This window comes from Patiria miniata, unplaced genomic scaffold (genome assembly GCF_015706575.1).
Source record: "Patiria miniata isolate m_02_andy unplaced genomic scaffold, ASM1570657v1 HiC_scaffold_7, whole genome shotgun sequence".
In the NCBI taxonomy this organism is placed as follows: domain Eukaryota; kingdom Metazoa; phylum Echinodermata; class Asteroidea; order Valvatida; family Asterinidae; genus Patiria; species Patiria miniata.
The window spans coordinates 10549724-10568320 of record NW_024037074.1 but is presented as its reverse complement, the minus strand read 5'-3'; the positions used below and the strand labels follow the sequence as shown (position 1 = coordinate 10568320).

General features: G+C 39.8%; 2 protein-coding genes across 2 annotated transcripts; one reads left to right on the top strand and one right to left on the bottom strand.

Moving 5' to 3' along the window:
* The first annotated feature begins 568 nt into the window (after window positions 1-568).
* LOC119745262 (organic cation transporter protein-like) lies at window positions 569-6449 on the top strand. The gene is made up of 10 exons (XM_038221496.1): window positions 569-1003; window positions 1363-1466; window positions 1771-1925; window positions 2631-2799; window positions 3491-3632; window positions 4128-4219; window positions 4364-4572; window positions 5186-5294; window positions 5661-5870; window positions 6191-6449. The coding sequence occupies exons 1-10, from the start codon at window positions 584-586 to the stop codon at window positions 6369-6371; spliced, it is 1791 nt and encodes a 596-aa protein (XP_038077424.1). The 5' UTR covers window positions 569-583; the 3' UTR covers window positions 6372-6449.
* A 2254-nt stretch (window positions 6450-8703) lies between these two features.
* On the bottom strand, window positions 8704-16669 carry LOC119744573 (organic cation transporter protein-like). The gene is made up of 10 exons (XM_038220558.1): window positions 16190-16669; window positions 15794-15897; window positions 15128-15282; window positions 14168-14336; window positions 13659-13800; window positions 13304-13395; window positions 12358-12566; window positions 11342-11450; window positions 10525-10737; window positions 8704-10107 (listed from the first exon to the last, which is right to left on the bottom strand). The coding sequence occupies exons 1-10, from the start codon at window positions 16607-16609 to the stop codon at window positions 9921-9923; spliced, it is 1800 nt and encodes a 599-aa protein (XP_038076486.1). The 5' UTR covers window positions 16610-16669; the 3' UTR covers window positions 8704-9920.
* Window positions 16670-18597: the final 1928 nt, after the last annotated feature.

The window sequence follows — 18597 nt, the reverse complement described above, 5'->3', positions numbered from 1 at the left end:
GTCGGGGGGGGGGGGGAGGGAGGGTGGACAGTTTGGCAAGGGAGAGGAGATAGAGGGAAATAAAACAAGGATAATGTAACATTCCAAACCGGCCAGGGTAAACAAAAGTGTACTTAAACACTGTAGCCCTAAGGCCTGCCTACCCAAGCTAGAAATGTCTACACAAGAATAAAATAGATCTTAAACAAAATGATATAATTATAAATATATAAATGAAAAGAAAATGAATAAAAACAAAACAAAAATGAATACAAAAGCTCTCAGTTATACAATACCCATGCTCGTTCATTTTGCAAATGTTACTGCTTATCTGTAAATTGCCTCAAACGTGTTGGTTTTATCTTTGCAAGAGACCTGCTGGGTCGCAAGTTCAGTCGTCACGTTCAGTCTGCAGTTGTACAATAGTTCAACAAACTCCAAAGGTATAATATAGCCTACTTGAGTGGAGGGGCGGTGCTGCTTTTCAGTGCCAGTGCCGATCTGTTCAAGTTTAATAGTAGAAGGCCTATTTCTGGTAGAACAGTGACAACGACAGCAGCAGCAACTACAACAAACAACAACATAACTAAAATAAACAAACAACATGAAGCTCGACGACATTCTTCCTTTGCTCGGCAACTTTGGCCGATACCAATTGCTTGTTTTTACCTTAGCTGCCTTGCACAACATCTTCGGTTGCCTCACAACTCTGGGTAATGTGTTCTACGCAGCGGAGACCGACCACTGGTGCAACGTTTTGCCCAACGAAAATTGTTCCAACTGGGCGGAGTTTCAAGACAACTGCACTGACGTGAAGAAGTCCATCTTCCTGCCTTCTCCTGGAAATGGTTCCGACATCAACTATCCTTACTCAAATTGTAAGCAGTGGGAGCTACCAGATGGGTACGTATTTGATCCGTACGTACCGCTCGGGAACTACAACAATTTCACTAATGTGGAGGTGCCATGTAAAGACGGATGGGAGTATGATACGTCGCAGTACAAGACAACGACCATCATGAATGTGAGTCGACTTTTAAACCTTCTTGTATTCCGATTACTACGGTACACGGATTCTGAAAGGTAGTTACCGTACTTTGATGATTTCGTTTTGTCAAAAAACCCGAAGTAGAAATATTTGTCCGTATAATCAATTTGTTTTGCGACCTCCACTGGCCGGTGGAACCAAGCCCTCGCGCAGCCCGCGTGTGCACGTTCAATGCGCCTTCGCTTCAACCAATAGGGTAACCAAAATGCGTCGCGCGCGCGTTCCAAGACTAATGTCACGCGTTCGACATGCGCACGTCAGTTCCACTTCAGCAAAGGCTTCTAATTTTGTTCGCCGGATTCGTCTAGACACATGTTCGTCTTTGTTCTCTCCAGTTTGGTCTGGTGTGTGATGACGCTTACCTGCCCAGCCTGGCGCAGTCCCTTTACTTCGGCGGTTTCTTGGTAGGATCGTTCATCGGAGGTTCCTTTTCAGATTGGTAAATACATACAATAAAAATGACATCATTGGAAATGGAAGCTATTGTATGATCATTGAAGTGACAAATTAAAGCCATACTGCAAAGTCGAGTTTATGGGATTGTCATGCCATCGCGATGTTGAAAATATAAAATATCAATAACAAAATGATGATACAAAGTAAATGTTAAAAAGCATGAAAACTAATGAAAAGTAAACAACATATCGACCCTCGTAAACAAAAACTTTATTGAAGAAAAAACAAATATTAAAGAATAAAAAAAAGAGTATACCTGATAAAAAAGGTATTTTTTTTGCCATTAGGTTTGGTCGCAAGAAGGTCGTTATATGTTTCCAGCTGTTGTGGCTCGCAACATTTATTACAACTACGTTCTCAGTTAACATCTACATGTACATAGCCTTCCGCGTTATGTCGGCCTTGGGCTATCTGGGAAGCTACATGGGACTGTACGTGTTAGGTAAGCAACACACATTATTCTGTATTTCAAGCTAAATTTCTTTCAAAGGCCATGCAATAGATCTTTCCAAAACATTTTTTTAACTACACCCTTGCGTTCCATTTGCTTTTAGGCCAAAAATTAGTCGGTCTGTGGTCAGACCAAAGTTGCGGAATTGATGCAGCGATGCGTTTTTTTTTAAAGATTGGATTGTACATAGGACGTGGATATTATTGTGTCCTCACTAGTGTCCTCCATTATTTGCCTTGCTTGGTGCCCTCCATCATTTGCCTTTGTGCCCTTCCACATTCATTGACATACAGTGCTCATTGGTACGAACATTTGTGACGATGCGGCAATAGAGGGTGCTGTTGTAGCTACTGCGGAAAATTTGAAGAAAAAAAACCGTTGACGCACTTGATCAAAATCGATGCGCGCGCTGACCAGAGACCGACTATTTTTTGGCCTACTTGTCAGTCCGCTTATATTATTTTCGAAGGCCTGCTTAAATAGACTTTTTTTTAATATAAAATACCCAAATCGGTAAGAAAAACTAATCATTGTAGCATATCAGAGTGTGCAAAATAGCAGAGTCATTGTTAATGGTAAACGAATATAAAAGTAAATCATAACCACGCGAAGCGTGCCTTGTGAGATTTCATACATCTCAGAGACATGGACATTTATTTTAGAATGACTTTGCACTTTTCCTGTCTGTTTCATCAGCTCTTGAAGTCGTTGGGAAGTCTTATCGCACGGCAGTCACCATGGCCTTAAGTATATTTTTCGCCATAGGCTATTTCTTCATTGCGACGGCGGCCATGTTTCTTCGACAATGGCGCTCTCTGTCTATGGCCCTCTCCATATCGTCAGTGGTTATGATGATACCGCTGTTGTAAGTTTCAAAGGCAGTTCTAATTTTGATTGCTTGCTCGTTTGTGATTGGAAAAAGGATAGAGCTGTAGGCTAGAGCAGACAATACTGCAAAACGGTGTTTAGGAATTAACCACTTTAATTTTTTTCTAAACACTTTCTTGTTCTCAGGTTGTAAATATGTTTACATACTAAACATGTTAGAGTAATTGATGGCTAGTGTTTAGTGATTGAACATTGATGTTTAGGAAATGGACACGTAATGTTAAACTTCTAAACAAAGTTTACAAAGTGTTTACAAAGTGAGAGCAAGATTGTGTTTAATTTGCTAAACACATGCGGGTTTTTTTTTTGGGGGGGGGGCGTGTACGTTTAAGCTTGATTAAGATCAGCCGTACTGGGGTGTCATGTGAAATTGAACTCTCAAACACATTTTTATAAACTCTAACCCTCATACGTGCGTTGTCAATGCTCTGATTTCACCCACTGAGGCATGAGCTTATTGACGGCGACTCGTCCGCCACCTTGACGACGGGGGATAAGCAAACCTGCAGTCTGCTTATACAACCAATAGGTCCAGATTTCATAGATTCAATAGTTCACGTTACTTGGGCACATATAAGGTTAACCAACAATTACTGTTTCCATGTTTGCAGGAGATATACAGAGAGTATACACATTCTATAAGTATTTTTCCTTTCGGATTCAAACAGCTTCATCCAGGAGTCCGTCAGATGGTTGGTATCCAAGGGCAGGATCGAGGAGGCTGAACAAGTCATCAGGAAAATTGCCAAGATGAACAAGAAGACTTTGCCAGATGTCTTATTCGAATATGAGGATATACAGGCAGAGACGGTAGGTTCCCGCGTAATTACATGTATTTTAGGTTAAGGGTCTAGATATAATATTTTTTCTATCTACCCCACTTTGGAAAGTTTGTGCTTATGAATAGGAATAGAATTGTAAAACTCTTGGAGTAGGCCTATACAGGAGAATAACATCGTGAAAACGGCGATGCAGTTTGTTGAAAGCAGTTTTCAAACATCAATCCCACCCTCCAGGGGCGGATCCAGCGCTTGTTCCGGGGGGGGGGGGAGAAACGAGGCATACGCTGTTTACGTTTATCTGCACGATTTTCCTTTTTTGGCGGCCGTGCGGGGGGGGGGGGGTAACCTAGACCTCCCGTAGATTCGCTGCTGCGCACTAGTACCGAACTTCCTAAAACATCACAATTGGGTTAAAAACGATTGCTTTCAATTTTACCCCGAAGTCAAAGCGTGTGACCTTTAACGTCTATGTTGAAAACGTTGGCCTCAGTAACGACAATCGACACATTTGTTTTAAATGCAGGAATCAAAGGAGTCGGCAATACCGCCATCCGTCATTGATCTGTACAAGACCCCCAACATGGCGGTCAAGACACTCAACATGCAGTGGCACTGGTTGGTGAAATCACAAGACGAAAATACCAATTAGGCCTAAACATTCCTTTGCAATTGTTCTATCAGTAAATATATGTTGGCTCGACTTCCGTTCGTTTATTCTTGTATTATTTAATCCATTTTTCCCAACCTTGAACCCGTCAGGTATGTCAATAGTCTGGTGTACTACGGCCTGTCGCAGAGCACCAACGATCTAGGAATCGACGACTACTGGGCTTTCTTCGTGTCGGGAGCCGTGGAAATCCCGGCCTATATCTACGCCACGTTTGGAGTGGAGTGGTTCGGCCGTAGACGGAACTTGGGAATACTGGAGTTGATTGGCGGCGTGGCATGCTTGGCAACTATCTTTATTCGTACGTTCTGCTGACAATTTTAAAGTTCGTAAAAGTGATGCTGGTCAGCACAACTATTTGCTAAGCGAAAAAATACTTGCCAGAATGACATGGGACTTTTCTGTTTGTGTCTTGTCCTCAAGTTGTAAACACTCCCTAGGTAATATTGTCTGTTATTGAATGTTGCCCAGGCCTACGTAAAGGTGTCAAAGTTGAGCGGTATGCTTAAAAGCAATGTTGACTACATTAGACCATTGATTACCGATTTGATAACTATCGTAAGTACTAGTACACGGGAGACACTTTAGTGTCAGAAGTTATACCTTTGAGAGACATGTGGAATTAGAGAGACATGCCGCAGCCCCTATTTAGAGGCAAAATGGTAATGTCGCAATAGGCTACAATCCTGGCCAAATCTCGCCCCGGCCCCCGCTCAATGTTGTCTCTCTCATTGCGCGGTGTGTGCTCCATCAGCTGGAGAGAACAACATTGACTGGGGGAGCAGGGGCGTGGGCGACCTTGAGATGCTAAAGGGAAGAGTCCCAACCATTTTGCCCGGGATTGTAGATCGATTGCTCGTGATCCAATAATTAAAAAAGTTTCTGTGGTTTTTTGTTGACTATTCAAATTGTAGCCAAGGGGATCTGGAGGATTGTTGTGGCTATGATCGGCAAGTTCTGCATCTCGGCCACGTATGCCATCATTTACGTCTACACTGTGGAGATATTCCCAACCCCAGTGAGGTGAAAATATTTCTTTCACAGTCAAAAATTATACATTTCCAACAATTTTGTTGAACAGTTTTACTTCATTGATTTTTTTAAACGCCCCTCTAACTATGGTATGGAATATCCTCTCGTGAGTAGTAGTCAACAATCGCCTTATATGGTGATTGACGCGCGCGTGGTGCGTACTGCGTGATGTTGCGCGGAACGCGGAGCGCCGGTGTGTAGTGTGCTGATTGGCTACACAATTGAAAAAGGATGTCTTGATGCGCGCACGATCGCGATGTCGTCGTAGAAGTTGAAATTTGTCTACTCTTGCGACTACATTTCAAGCTGTCCATCCAGAAAAAAAATCTATCATCAGATCTTTATTTTTGTATGCAGGGCGGTTGGCTTGGGCGTGAGTTCGGTCGCCGCTCGTGTGGGTGGCATTCTGTCACCCATCATTCTGCTCTTAGATAAAACCGTGGCTAACCTGCCGATGTGGCTGTTCGGCACCAGCACAATCTTGGCGGGAATTCTGGCATTCTTTCTGCCGGAGACAAGAGGCAAAAAACTGCCGCAAACGCTGGAGGAAGGAGAAGCATTTGGAAAGTACGTCCCTTTGTCCTATTACTATTAGGCTGTAAAATTGAATACGTGAACAAAAGGACCTATGTATTTGCTGCCACCACCGTCTCAAAAGTCTCCCATTGGTAGAAACATTTTTATGGTATTATTATCAGTACAGCCTCAAAAAGAATAGATTTTGGGTGTTTCTTATGGAGAGGTTCACAGTGTCAAGTCCCTAAACAACTGGTGAAGTCTGCTTACTTACTGAGTCTTAACTGACCTGCAATATAAAGATCCTATAGCAGAATCGTTAGTATTATTTTTTTTTTAGTGTAAAAAATGGCATTGGTTTTTCTTTTTAGATGTCGTTGCATGGGTGGACAAGCTAACGACGAGTCCAGTGTGGAACTTGATGGCATGGACACAGCAAAAGAGGGCGTCTTTGCGATATCCAACGCTGCCTTCGATCACACGGAGGAGAAGGAATATCGCGACTTCTCGCAGCAATTCACGCGTAAAGTTCGAGAGTCATCCCACATGTGAATCATGCATTATGCTTCATTAAAGAACAAGAGTCTAGTGTGATAATGTACTCACCAAGGCATGCTTATATCTATTATGTTCGCTTATATCTAAGTCTACACTGAAAACTTACCTGGGTTAGTTTTACCAAAAAAAGGGTGAAAACTGGAACTACCCAAACTTGGGTTGTTCTATAACCAATTGTTTGGGTTAGAATTTATGTTAAATTCAACCAAAAGTTGTAGTCATACAAAACCAAATTAAATTCGGTCTTGAATGACCACAAATTTTGGTTGAATTGAGCAAAAATTCTAACCCAAACAATTGGTTATAGAACAACCCAAGTTTGGGTAGTTCCAGTTTTCACCCTTTCTTTGGTAAAATTAACCCAGGCAATTTTTCAGTGTATAGAACTTTTATTCTTTCCATACCAGTTTATTTTATATCTATTGAACTGATAAAGATATACTGAAAATAAAGTATAAGGTGTTTCGAGTTAATCACTGTCATGTAATTATCGTTTAATTATCGGGAAAATCATGATTTTTTTCATTCAGTGTTTTTATGAAGAAGCCCACTTTCAGTTTTTTTTACAAATTATTTATAACGGATTGTGAGTTCTGGATCGTGCTAATTGTTGATATCGTGTATACTTTTGTTAATAAAGATCACTAAGATAGAGTTTAGAGCTCAAAAGGGTTTGTGTAATTGAATATGCTTACATTTTAGAAAAATGTATTGGTACAAAATGACTAAATACGTATAATAAAGTCTTATTATCAAGAAAATAATAACAGAAAGTATTGATACATTCAAACACAATATTTCAATGATGTCAATATATATTACAGTTGATTATAACAATAGCAATGTATTCCATATTTAAAGTAAGATTAAAGACATATCAAGACAATAAGTGAATCAACACTTTCGACACTTTTATTCGAGAACTTCATTGGAGAGCTAAACTACAGAAGAAGAACAAAAAGTTCTGGAAACAGTTTCTGTAACATCTTATTTTAATTAATATAATATAATGTAACTACGTAATTAAGTAATTAATACGTATGTTTGCTCAAAAAATGTAAACAATATTACGACAAATAAAAGCGCTCGACGCAATAAAAAAAAAAAGAAAAAAAAAAGTTGGTTATTCCCACTAATTAAGTCAAGTTGTCCTTGTTAACAAGTAGTGTGTGCCGGTGAAATCACAGATCACTCCGAAACAAGGAATTTGGGAAAACGTGTGTTTGTGCTGATCCGTGTCAAGCGTTGCGAAATCTAACAAATGATGACGTCTCGCCATCAAGCTTAATATCATTTTGCCTTAATCTTCTTTTTTGTCTCTTGAAAAACCGAAATGTATAGCTTGAGGAAGTCATATAGAGGAGAACCCATGATTTTCAAAGGGGAGTGGGGGTGGGGGAGGGGATGCTAAGTTGTTGAGGTCAAGGGTCAGCTAAACTTTTTTCATATGTTGGTGCATGTGTTGGGTACAAGAGACAAGTTAACCATTAACCCAGTGTGAAAATAAGGCGCCATCACAGACTTTGCAGTTTGATTCCATGGAGAACTGACATGAACAATAAATCAGAAACCCTTTACATCTATACAAACGATCGCGGATGATACGTCGATAAGAGAAAAAGACAACAGTCTAGTATTTTGAAGCACTTAGGGCAATTGTGATTAGCCTCGTTTATTTTTACCGCTCCAATTAAGTTCTTATCAGACTGAATGGCATCTAAATTGGAAGGACTATTGATAATGTGAGATAACATGAAATTATGTATCATAATCATTGCATAATCATGGCATAATAGCGGCCCATGGAGTCTTCTCTGTCCTGTCGCATGTAATTTGTAGTTGTAGAATTGTTTCATACATCAGCAAAAATATCAGCACATGTTTTTTTTTGTCTCTATAATACATCCATTATAATCTCATCATTAATAGAAGAATGGTCACATCAACCTTTCTAAAAGAAGAACAAGAACTCGAATCCCGCCGTTCATAGTGTTTTTCTTTACAGTAAACCAACATTTGAAGGGAACAAAAAAACAGTTTTAGCTCTTTATATTGCTTTGTGAGTTTGCTTTTTAAGATAAAAATTAAGGGTGCCTCACGATGGCCTATGGGCAGACTTATCTAAACAAAGGCATTCTTTTTAGGTATCTCAAAAATAACCATAATGTTTCGTCAATTGTAATTCTAAAGTTCATTTTATATTACCAACAAAATACATTGTGTACCTATCAGCCTGGATCGGCAAAGTATGGTGTTCAAGGGTCCGTTGTCAAAAACTGCAAAGCTGACACATGCTTCATCGTGTGAGTGTGTCTTAGTAGGAGTGGCGTTTCGAAATTGACGAATTGGAGTTTTGTCTAACCAAAAAGTATATTCGAAATTGTTCACTTGCGATATTTTGTGACAACATCAAATGACAAAGCCATCATGTATAAAACTAAGATCAATTTTTTTTCTAACAGAAAAATAAACAATGGATGTTGTTAACTACAGCCAATGCTGAAAAAAAGAATACTCTTAGGTCTGAGAGATTACAGTGATAGATTGTATATATGTGGCAATATCCTAAATCCTGAAACAGGCAAAGCTTTGCATTGTTTCCTTGGATTGAATAGTCAAAATGTATTTTACTTAAACAATACATGTGACCAATACTGTTGGGCATACAATCGAAATAGACTATAAGGCCCCAGTATCTACAAAATGTACATGTATACATTTGCAATCAATGAAAACGCAAAGCTAAAGAATAAAGTTTAAAAACAGGTAATATACTGTTTCATTCTTTTAGGTTCCATAACTGTGCAAGTTGTCCACCTTTTTCAAATGGATATGTCACGTTATGGAAATATATTCTTCACCTATATTTAAGCAGCCGTGTGTCTAAAAGGTATGGAGTGCAAAATTATAAATTCCCATTTTGTAAAGAATCAAATTAAGTAAAAATCAAAGCATTAATAGCCTTCAGTATAATGTGATAAGATCAATACCAATTTAATTAGGACCGCCCATGAACAGCCATAAACCACTTGTGAACTTGGTTATATAAACGTTATACATATTGATTTTTGTATCACTGTTTTATATAGCACAAAATGCATGTGTATTAGCCAGTTGCTCAATTCAGGATGATATACATATGTTTGTGTATATGTATGACTGTCTGTGTTCATGAGCTGATAACATCGTTTGCGAAGTGGGCAACCGTCGTCCGTAAAGCCTCGCTTTTGGCTATAATGCAAAGTTCGAATTTTCTTGACACAAGTGCCGACTTTCGGCACTCCTTCGAAATTTGAAGACAATGCGCTCTGACTCAATCGGATATAGGCTAAACCAGTAATTGTGTGAACATATATTCATCAATTAGTACAACATTACGTCACAGTGTTTGTGACTAAATGTTGAGTCATATGGTTAATTTATATTTGTTTTGTCTTGTTGAAAACGTCCAACAAAATGATGCATTATATGCTACGTTTTTTTGGCCAGGATAGCACATTGGCAGAGGAAAATAACAAGCGTGTCTCGTGTACATCTTCTGTTCTACATATGCGAACTGTCTCGAAGGTCTTTGGTGAATTGCTGCGAGAAGTCGCGATATTCCTTCTTCTCGTCCTTTTGATCGAAGGCGGCGTTGGATATCGCAAAGACGCCCTCTGTGGCTGTGTCCCCGTCATCAAGTTCCACGTCAGACTCGTCATAGATGTTCCCGCCACCCATGCATCGACATCTGAGAATAACAAAATTAAATGGAATATAGACATTTTTTTGTCAAGCAACTGAAAGTGGAAGTTTGAAGAAGTCAATCATGAAATGCAATTCTGGTAGTGTGTAATGGATCATGAAATGCAATTCTGTATATCGAAACTGAGTGAAAATGTAGAGGGTGCTGCAAACCTCATGGTCTGGAGCATCAAACGTATGATTTATGGTCAATTCTGCAGTGTGTTAGTTTAGCCCATGGGGTTGTGGTGCGTTTGTCATTGAGTAACATATACCTGGTCACGGGAGTAAATGGTCAACCTGTGAGTTGGTTTAATACTGTGATGGATTTTTTTATCGCTTTTCACCGGAATGGCTGCATCAAGCTTATACTCCTATGGAATGTGATATGAAACAAACTGGTAATTTGTCATTATCAACTTACTTTCCAATTTCTTCCCCTTCCTTCAACGTCTGAGGTAACTTCTGGCCGCGTGTTTCCGGCAAGAAGAATACCAGAACGCCGGCCACAAGCGCACTTGCACCGAATAGTATTAAGGGGAGTGCCTCAATGGTGGTGTCTCCAAGCAGCAGGATAATGGGAGAGAGCATCCCGCCGGCTCGAGCCGCAAAGGAACACAGTCCCAATCCAACACCTCTGTAGGGCAAATTTGAATAAAAATGTAAAAAATCATTGTGAATTTATCTTAGTGTGTGAATTAAAAACAACAACCACAAGAACCACATCAACCACCACGAGAACCACATGAACCGCAACCATGTACAAACAATCACCCAATCACGACCACTCGTACCCCAACCACCACAACCACCACGACTACATCCACATAACCAGCACATCAACCACGATCACCACAACCACATCAACTGGATAACAAATGTTCTGGGTGAGTGGAACAGCGGGCCGGGTGAACAGGGAACCTGGCATATTGACCAACGTTTTATAATCTCAAAATCGCAATCCTCACTGGAGAAAACATACTCGAACAAACAGCACACATATTAGAAACAAAATGGCGGGCACTGGTATGAGCGGACATCGTTAATTTCACAAGAAAATACATTTCGGAATCTCCAAAATAGCGCTATCTCTACACCTGGATTGGTAATATACTGCACTATACTTATCAATGCTCGCATATGTTTCAATTGGTCGGGAATATACTTAGGCCTATAGATTATTACACCCAGCATAATTATTTCAATGATCCCAACCAAGTTCCCTGCACGTGAACCTTTACCTGATTGGTGTTGGGAACAGCTCGGTAGAGTAGACATATACGATGCTGAATGTGGCAGAGATGCAGAACTTGCCGACCATGGCGACCACGGTCCGCCAGATACCAGCGGCTGGAAAGAAACAAAAAGGAAAAACTCGTTTGCAGATATGCAAGAAAAGAGAGCAAAGGTGAGTGTGTAGTTAGTGTGGAAATCGTGAAGTGTAGGGCCCCTGTTTTGTTTTGATCAAATAAGAGTAAAAAATGTGTTTTATTGCTCAAAAATCACCTTTATAATCAAAAGCAGACTTTTCTTAATTCTAATGACACCCGTTTTGCAATTTTGAACAGATTTTTGGGGTAGAAATTACGATTTTCCTGCGCGGTTTGTGCTTTTTTTGCGATTCAGCGCGCCGTGCGTGCTCACGGTACATCGCGCGGTGATCGCCATCTTTATTTTCGGGTCGCATGTTGTCGCCGCGCTGTCGTCGTCATTTTACCCCCAAATTTCCCTCAAAAAATCAAAACCCTGCCCTCTATCTATGACTTACCTATTTATTGAGAATGTCGCCAACTAGTTTGGTAGGTCCAATAATTTTAAAGTGGATTTTGTTCACTTATAGGAACCGGGCCCTACCCTACACGATCGCCGTTAGTGTGGAGTGGTTGTGTCCAGACCGGAATGCAAAAGTGGCACACAATTTTCCTCCCTGTGTTAAATATTCCTCAGAGAGGAAGATATAAGTTTTTAAAAAGGAATAATGTTATAAATAAGCATTTGGCCAACACTCTGATGAGCTGTACACTTGAAAGTGCAAGTATTCACATAATATCTCTCGAATAATACACAAAGGGAAGATGCATTTCTGCTCACCATAGAAATAAACAGGCCTGTGAAGATTTGTGTTCAAAGTCTTTAAATATATGTATTTATCAGATATTATTACTTGGTATTACACACTAACAAAGCAAAAACAAAACAAATGTTGTTCAAGTTAAAGGTTTCTGAATAAGGTTTACGAGGTACTGGTTACACTCACGGATGAAGATAGTGGCTAAACACGCTGCGCCGCCAATCAATTCCAATATCCCGGTGTTCAGTTTCCGGCCGAACCACTCCACTCCAAAAGTGGCGTACAGCAGGGCCGGGATTTCCACGGCTCCCGACACGAAGAAAGCCCAGTAGTCGTCGACTCCTAGATCGTTGGTGCTCTGCGATAGGCCGAAGTAAACCAGACTATTAACAAACCTACGAAAAAATAAATTTGAAAGAACAACAATTGTTGATGGTTTCATCCCAAAATGGATACTGATGCTTCTGGGCTACATGATAAAGATTTAAACAGACCTGAGACCTAACGACGTAATGGCTTTGTTTACATAAAATGCGTTTTCCTATGGGAGCGAAGTCGGGACGCCAGACAAGTAGGGATCGTCTACCACATAGAAAAGTGTTCATGTTAACAAAGCGTGACGTCATTAGGTCTCAGGTCTATTTCGCCTTAACGAAACATAATAGTGACATCTTGACGAGAAAATTAATCCCAATTAGCATTTCGAATAAATGCATGACTACATTTAGTCGCAAAGGTAATCTTAATTTTGTATTATATATCTGCATATCAATTAAAGGACTTCAGCGGGGGGGGGGGGGGGGGGGGGGACTATTAAAAAAAGGTAATATTCTTGTAATTCTGGGCGTAGCCGCACCCGCTTTCCCTTTATAAGACAGTATGTTACAAAACACGAAATATAAGGGCCAGAGAATATGTATGTTTTAGTTATAAAATAACAAGACCTACAACGAGCGTTGCCAAATGTTTCCTACAAAAACGTGGCTTTTCCGTCTTGATTTTCCTTCCACCTCTAAAACAAGATTTCTTTCTCATTTCCTCCTTTTTTGCTTTTGGCAGACATGTGAGTTGTCTGTAAAAAAATCAGAATCTTTAGTGTCAATACAATAAGATTTTAAATAATAATAAATACCAGTTCCACTGCATGTTGAGTGTCTTGACCGCCATGTTAGGTGTTTTATACAGGTTAATGACAGATGGAGGGATTGTCGACTCCTTCGTTTCCTGGGGAGAAAAACAGGGGGAAACAATTCACTCAATCTGATTCACTCAATCTATTTTCAGCTTGATTTGTTGCAATTAATGTTCTCTTTTACTGAACAAAGGACGATTGTACTGTCTGTGTACAATAGAAAGAAAAATTGCCTAGATTCATAAATGTATTCATCAGTTTCATAGACATATTTTGGTTCGAAGCCTCTGCAAACGTGTGTCTTCTGGCAGAGGTTTAAGATTGTATGTAAACATTTAACTGTGGTCACTATTACCATTTCTTTCATGATATCCTCTTTATCGAATAAGACATCAGGCAAAGTCTTCTTGTTGTACTTTGCAATTCTCCTGATGACTGATTCAGCTTCATCAACCTTGCCCTTAGACACCAACCATCTAATTGACTCTTGTAGGAAACTACACGGGGGGAAAAAATCAGATTTAATATCGGTTACAGTCTCAAAATAGGACTTGGATTCAGCAGACCTCTTCTCTTATACTTCACAGTTTTACTTCTTGACTCTGTTTGCTAGACCTGAATGACCAGCCGAGGCCTGCTGTTCTCTGGCTGACCGAGTCACTGACTGACTTCGTGTCACTGATTATGAATAATGTCGTTAACTGAGACTCCCGGGTCCAGCTCAATTAAGATAACCTATAGTCTTGTCGTCTTTTTAAGGCGATTTGGGTACAAGTTGAGTACCCTGAAAAAAAGTCTACATGTTATCTGACTTTGCGTTATTCCGTTTTCTCCTAAAAAAACAAAACAGAAATAGATACTAACATCAGCGGGATGAACATGACCACTGACGTCACGTTGAGATACAGCGACAAAGGGCGCCACTGCCTGACGTACATGCCTGCAGTCGCAATGAAGAAGTACCCCACTGCGTACAGCATGCCAACGAACATTGTCACGGCTGTACGCCATGACTTGCCTATGACTTCAAGAACTGATAGGAAGTGAAGACAAACAAAATTGTTATACCTCTGTCTTGAATACTGTATTTTCATTGGCCTAGAATGATCATGCCTTAAGTTTATAAAAAGTTTTGGCACACTCCCTGTGGGATATCACGTGTGCTATGACTTTGTACGTACGGTGCGTACGGTGTGAAACGCTTGTATCGCTGGTACCCACGCTATTTTCACCATGCTTTCACGTATGAGTGGGAGCAGCGATCAGACGATCAGCTGTTTCGAGCAAGTGACATGCCTGTGAGTTGACGTTCAATTGTCATGATTGTCTGGTTTACTGCTGTTTGTTTTCGTGATTTTTACATCAAAATCCAAAGATTCCAATAACAAAACAATTGTTGACTGCTGTGATGTGGGATATGACGTTTTGAACACCCGAGGGGCGCACAGAACGTCATGTCTCACATCACAGCAGTCAACAATTGTTAATTATCTCACATGTTTATCGTGAATCTATCATAAGATAATCATCAATTAAATCACAAGTAAATCACAAGGCAATCGTGTTAAATTATGACTCAATCACAAGTCTTACCTCAATCACAAGTTATTCACAATAAAAATCACAAGCAGTCATAAACGAATCTTAAGTCGATCACAAGTCAGTCACGGGTCATTCACAAGTCAGTCACGAGTCATTCACAGTGTAAATCACAAGTCAATCACAACTGTATTGCGGTTCATTTTGAGTGACTTGTGATTGACTTTGTGATGTCTTGCGATGAGCCTCGATTACAATTTGGGCACTGAAACCATGCTTTCTTACCCAAAACGTACAGGCCGACGTAGCTTGCTATGTTACCGAAACCAGAAATGAATCGGACAGCCATGTACATGTAGATGTTAACTGAAAATGTGGTAGCGAGCACGCCGGCCACCCATAAACACTGTCCAATGATTATGACCTTCTTACGACCAATCCTACCAAAGTTGAAGGAAAAATATCCAATGTTATAAATTGTCAACATTTTTAAGAGTTGTTTTCTATTCTGCATAATTTATCACAAGGCATTCACGGGTATAATCAATTGAACACTAACAAAATAATTCCTTTGTCGCTGTTCATCAGCGCCTGTTACCTGTGATTTGACTTGTGAATTACGGCTATAACTACGGTACATCTCTGATAAGTATGATTAATTTGTTACTTCTTGCTTTCCTTGTGCTTTAAAAAGAATATATTTGTGCTTTTCCTCGAAAAACTCTAAAAGGGGTTCATGTTCACGATACAAAGTATTTCGATTCTGTAGAGTTAACTTTTGGCATTACGAAAGTAGCTATAACATACACGTTTCGATTATTGTGCCGAGTTGGCAATTTGTTGCAAGCATTTAAGTGCATGACCTTTTTCTTATTCCCATGTCAAATTCTTGTTGTACAAAAAGAATACTTAGTCAACTGTAATATTGTAAAATGTCTTGTTTAGACCTACCAGTCAGAGAAGGAGCCGCCAACGAAGGAGCCCACTAACAACCCGGAAAAGTAAATGGTCTGCGCCAGACTAGGCAGGCTTCCTTGGTCACACACCAGACCAAACTTGAAATCAAGAGAAAAAGGTCAAAGAACACAACAACTTATAAAACCTTGTATTTCACCTTGTAATTCGTGTTTTATTACAATACCTTCATCTTATATTCTATCGGTTATGACAGTTCACATACTGGTTCAAACTGAAATTTCAAAATGTTTCTAATGTTCAAAGCATAGATACACGTACACTACGCCTTTCACATTACATCACAGTACTTGATAAGGCTCAGAAGGATTTTGGGATTTGAAAAATACACTAGTCAAACCAAATTTATACCAAATTTCGGGATCTGGTTACCTCTGAAATGGTGGTGGTCTTGTACTGTGACGTGTCGAACTCCCATCCATTTTTGCAGAGCACATCCACGTAGGTGAAACCGTCGTAGTCACTGAGCGGTACGTACGGATCAAATACGTACCCATCTGGTAGCTGCCACTGCTTACAATTGGAGTAAGGATACTCGCTGTCGGAACCATTTTCAGGAGGAGGCAGGAAGATGGACTTCTTCACGTCAGTGCAGTTGTCTTGAAACTCCGCCCAGTTGGAACAATTCTCATTCGGCAAAACGTTGCACCAATGGTCGGTCTCCGCCGCGTAGAACACATTACCCAGAGATGTGAAGCAACCAACGATATTGTTTAGACCCAGGTAGCATATCAGGACGAACTGGTAGAAGCCAAAATTACCGAGAAGCGGAATGATGTCATCCACTTTCATCGTGTTTTAGTGGACAACAAAGTTTCCGACTGAAGTCTCAACAGTTGTATGAAGTTTCTGTCACGGTTACAAGGGATTTTTCACGGGGGGAGGGGATGCTGGTACGTCTGTGGTGGTAGAGCGGACGAGTTACTCATTAATCCAGCGTGTAAATAGGGCGCTATCACAGCCTTTGATTCCCGCCAAGGAAAACTGACCAAACAAAACCGGTCGAGGGTTTCATATATAACACAACAAAGGGCTTTATCTGATTGTCATGAGGTCATGTCTTTATGGCACTAAGAAAATGGCGTATTGGGTCGTGTGGATATTACCATGCAAATCGACACACAGACTGAAAGTTGAAAATTGGAGAAAAAAATAATCTTGCTTGAAATCGTGCTTGTTATTGAGGGTCGAATTGAAGCCTAGGGTTTATATGAGCGATCAAATCTTGGTCAAACCTTTTCATGTTTTTCGTCAATAGTAATTCTAAAGTTCATGTTGATGTTGCCCACCCAGTTCACGCGTTATCCATGAACCTTAATTTCATTTTTGACTTAATCTTATTTATTTTGTCTCTTGAAAAACCAAAAATGTAGCTTGAAGATGTCATTCAGAGGAGACCCCATGAATTTCAATGGGGGGTGGGGGTGCGGGAGGGGATGCTAAGTTGTTGAGGTCAATGGTCAGCTAAACCTTTTTTCATATGTTGGTGCATGTGTTGGGTACAAGAGACAAGTTAACCATTAACCCAGTGTGAAAATAGGGCGCCATCACAGACTTTGCAGTTTGATTCCATGGAGAACTGACATGAACAATAAATCAGAAACCCTTTACATCATTCTATACAAACGATCGAGGATGATACGTCGATAAGAGAAAAAGACACCAGTCTAGTATTTCGAAGCACTTAGGGCAATTGTGATTAACCTCGTTTTTTTATTGCTCCAATTTAGTTCTTATCAGATTGAGTGGCATCTAAATTGGAAGGACTATTGATAATGTGAGATAACATGAAATTATGTATCATAATCATGGCATAATCAGTGCATAATAGCGGCCCATGGAGTCTTCTCTGTCCTGTCGCATGCCATTTGTAGTTGTAGAATTGTTCATACATCAGCAAAAATATCAGCGCATGTTTTTGTTTTCTCTATAATACATCCATTATAATCTCATCATCAATGGAAGAATGGTCACATCAACCTTCTAAAAGAAGAACAGGAACTCGAATCCCGCCGTTCAAAGTGCTTTTCTTTACAGTAAACCACCATTTGAAGGGGAAACACCCCCCCCCCCAGTTTTAGCTCTTTATATTGCTTTGTGAGTTTGCTTTTTAAGATAAAAATGAAGGGTGCCTCACGATGGCCTATGGGCAGACTTATCTAAACAAAGGCATTCTTTTTAGGTATCCCAAAAATAATCATAATGTTTCGTCAATTGTAATTCTAAAGTTCATTTTATATTACCAACAAAATACATTGTGTACCTATCAGCCTGGATCGGCAAAGTATGGTGTTCAAAGGTCCGTTGTCAAAAACTTTAAACCCAAAGCTGACACATGCTTCATCGTGTGAGTGTTCTATGTCCGAGTCGGAGTGGCGTTTCGAAATATGCGAATTGGAGTTTTGTCTAACCAAAAAGTATATTCGAAATTGTTCACCCGCGATATTTTGTGACAACATCAAATGACAAAGCCATCATGTATAAAACTAAAGATCATTTTTTTTTTGCTAACAGAGGAAATAAACAATGGATGTTGTTAACTACAGCCAATGCTGAAAAAAAAAATACTCTTTGGTCTGAGAGATTACAGTGATAAATTGTATATATGTGGCAATATCCTAAATCCTGAAACAGGCAAATCTTTATAGCATTGTTTCCTTGGATTGAATAGTCAAAATGTATTTTACTTAAACAATACATGTGACCAATACTGTTGGGCATACAAACGAAATAGACTATAAGGCCCCAGTATCTACAAAATGTACATGATTATATTTGCA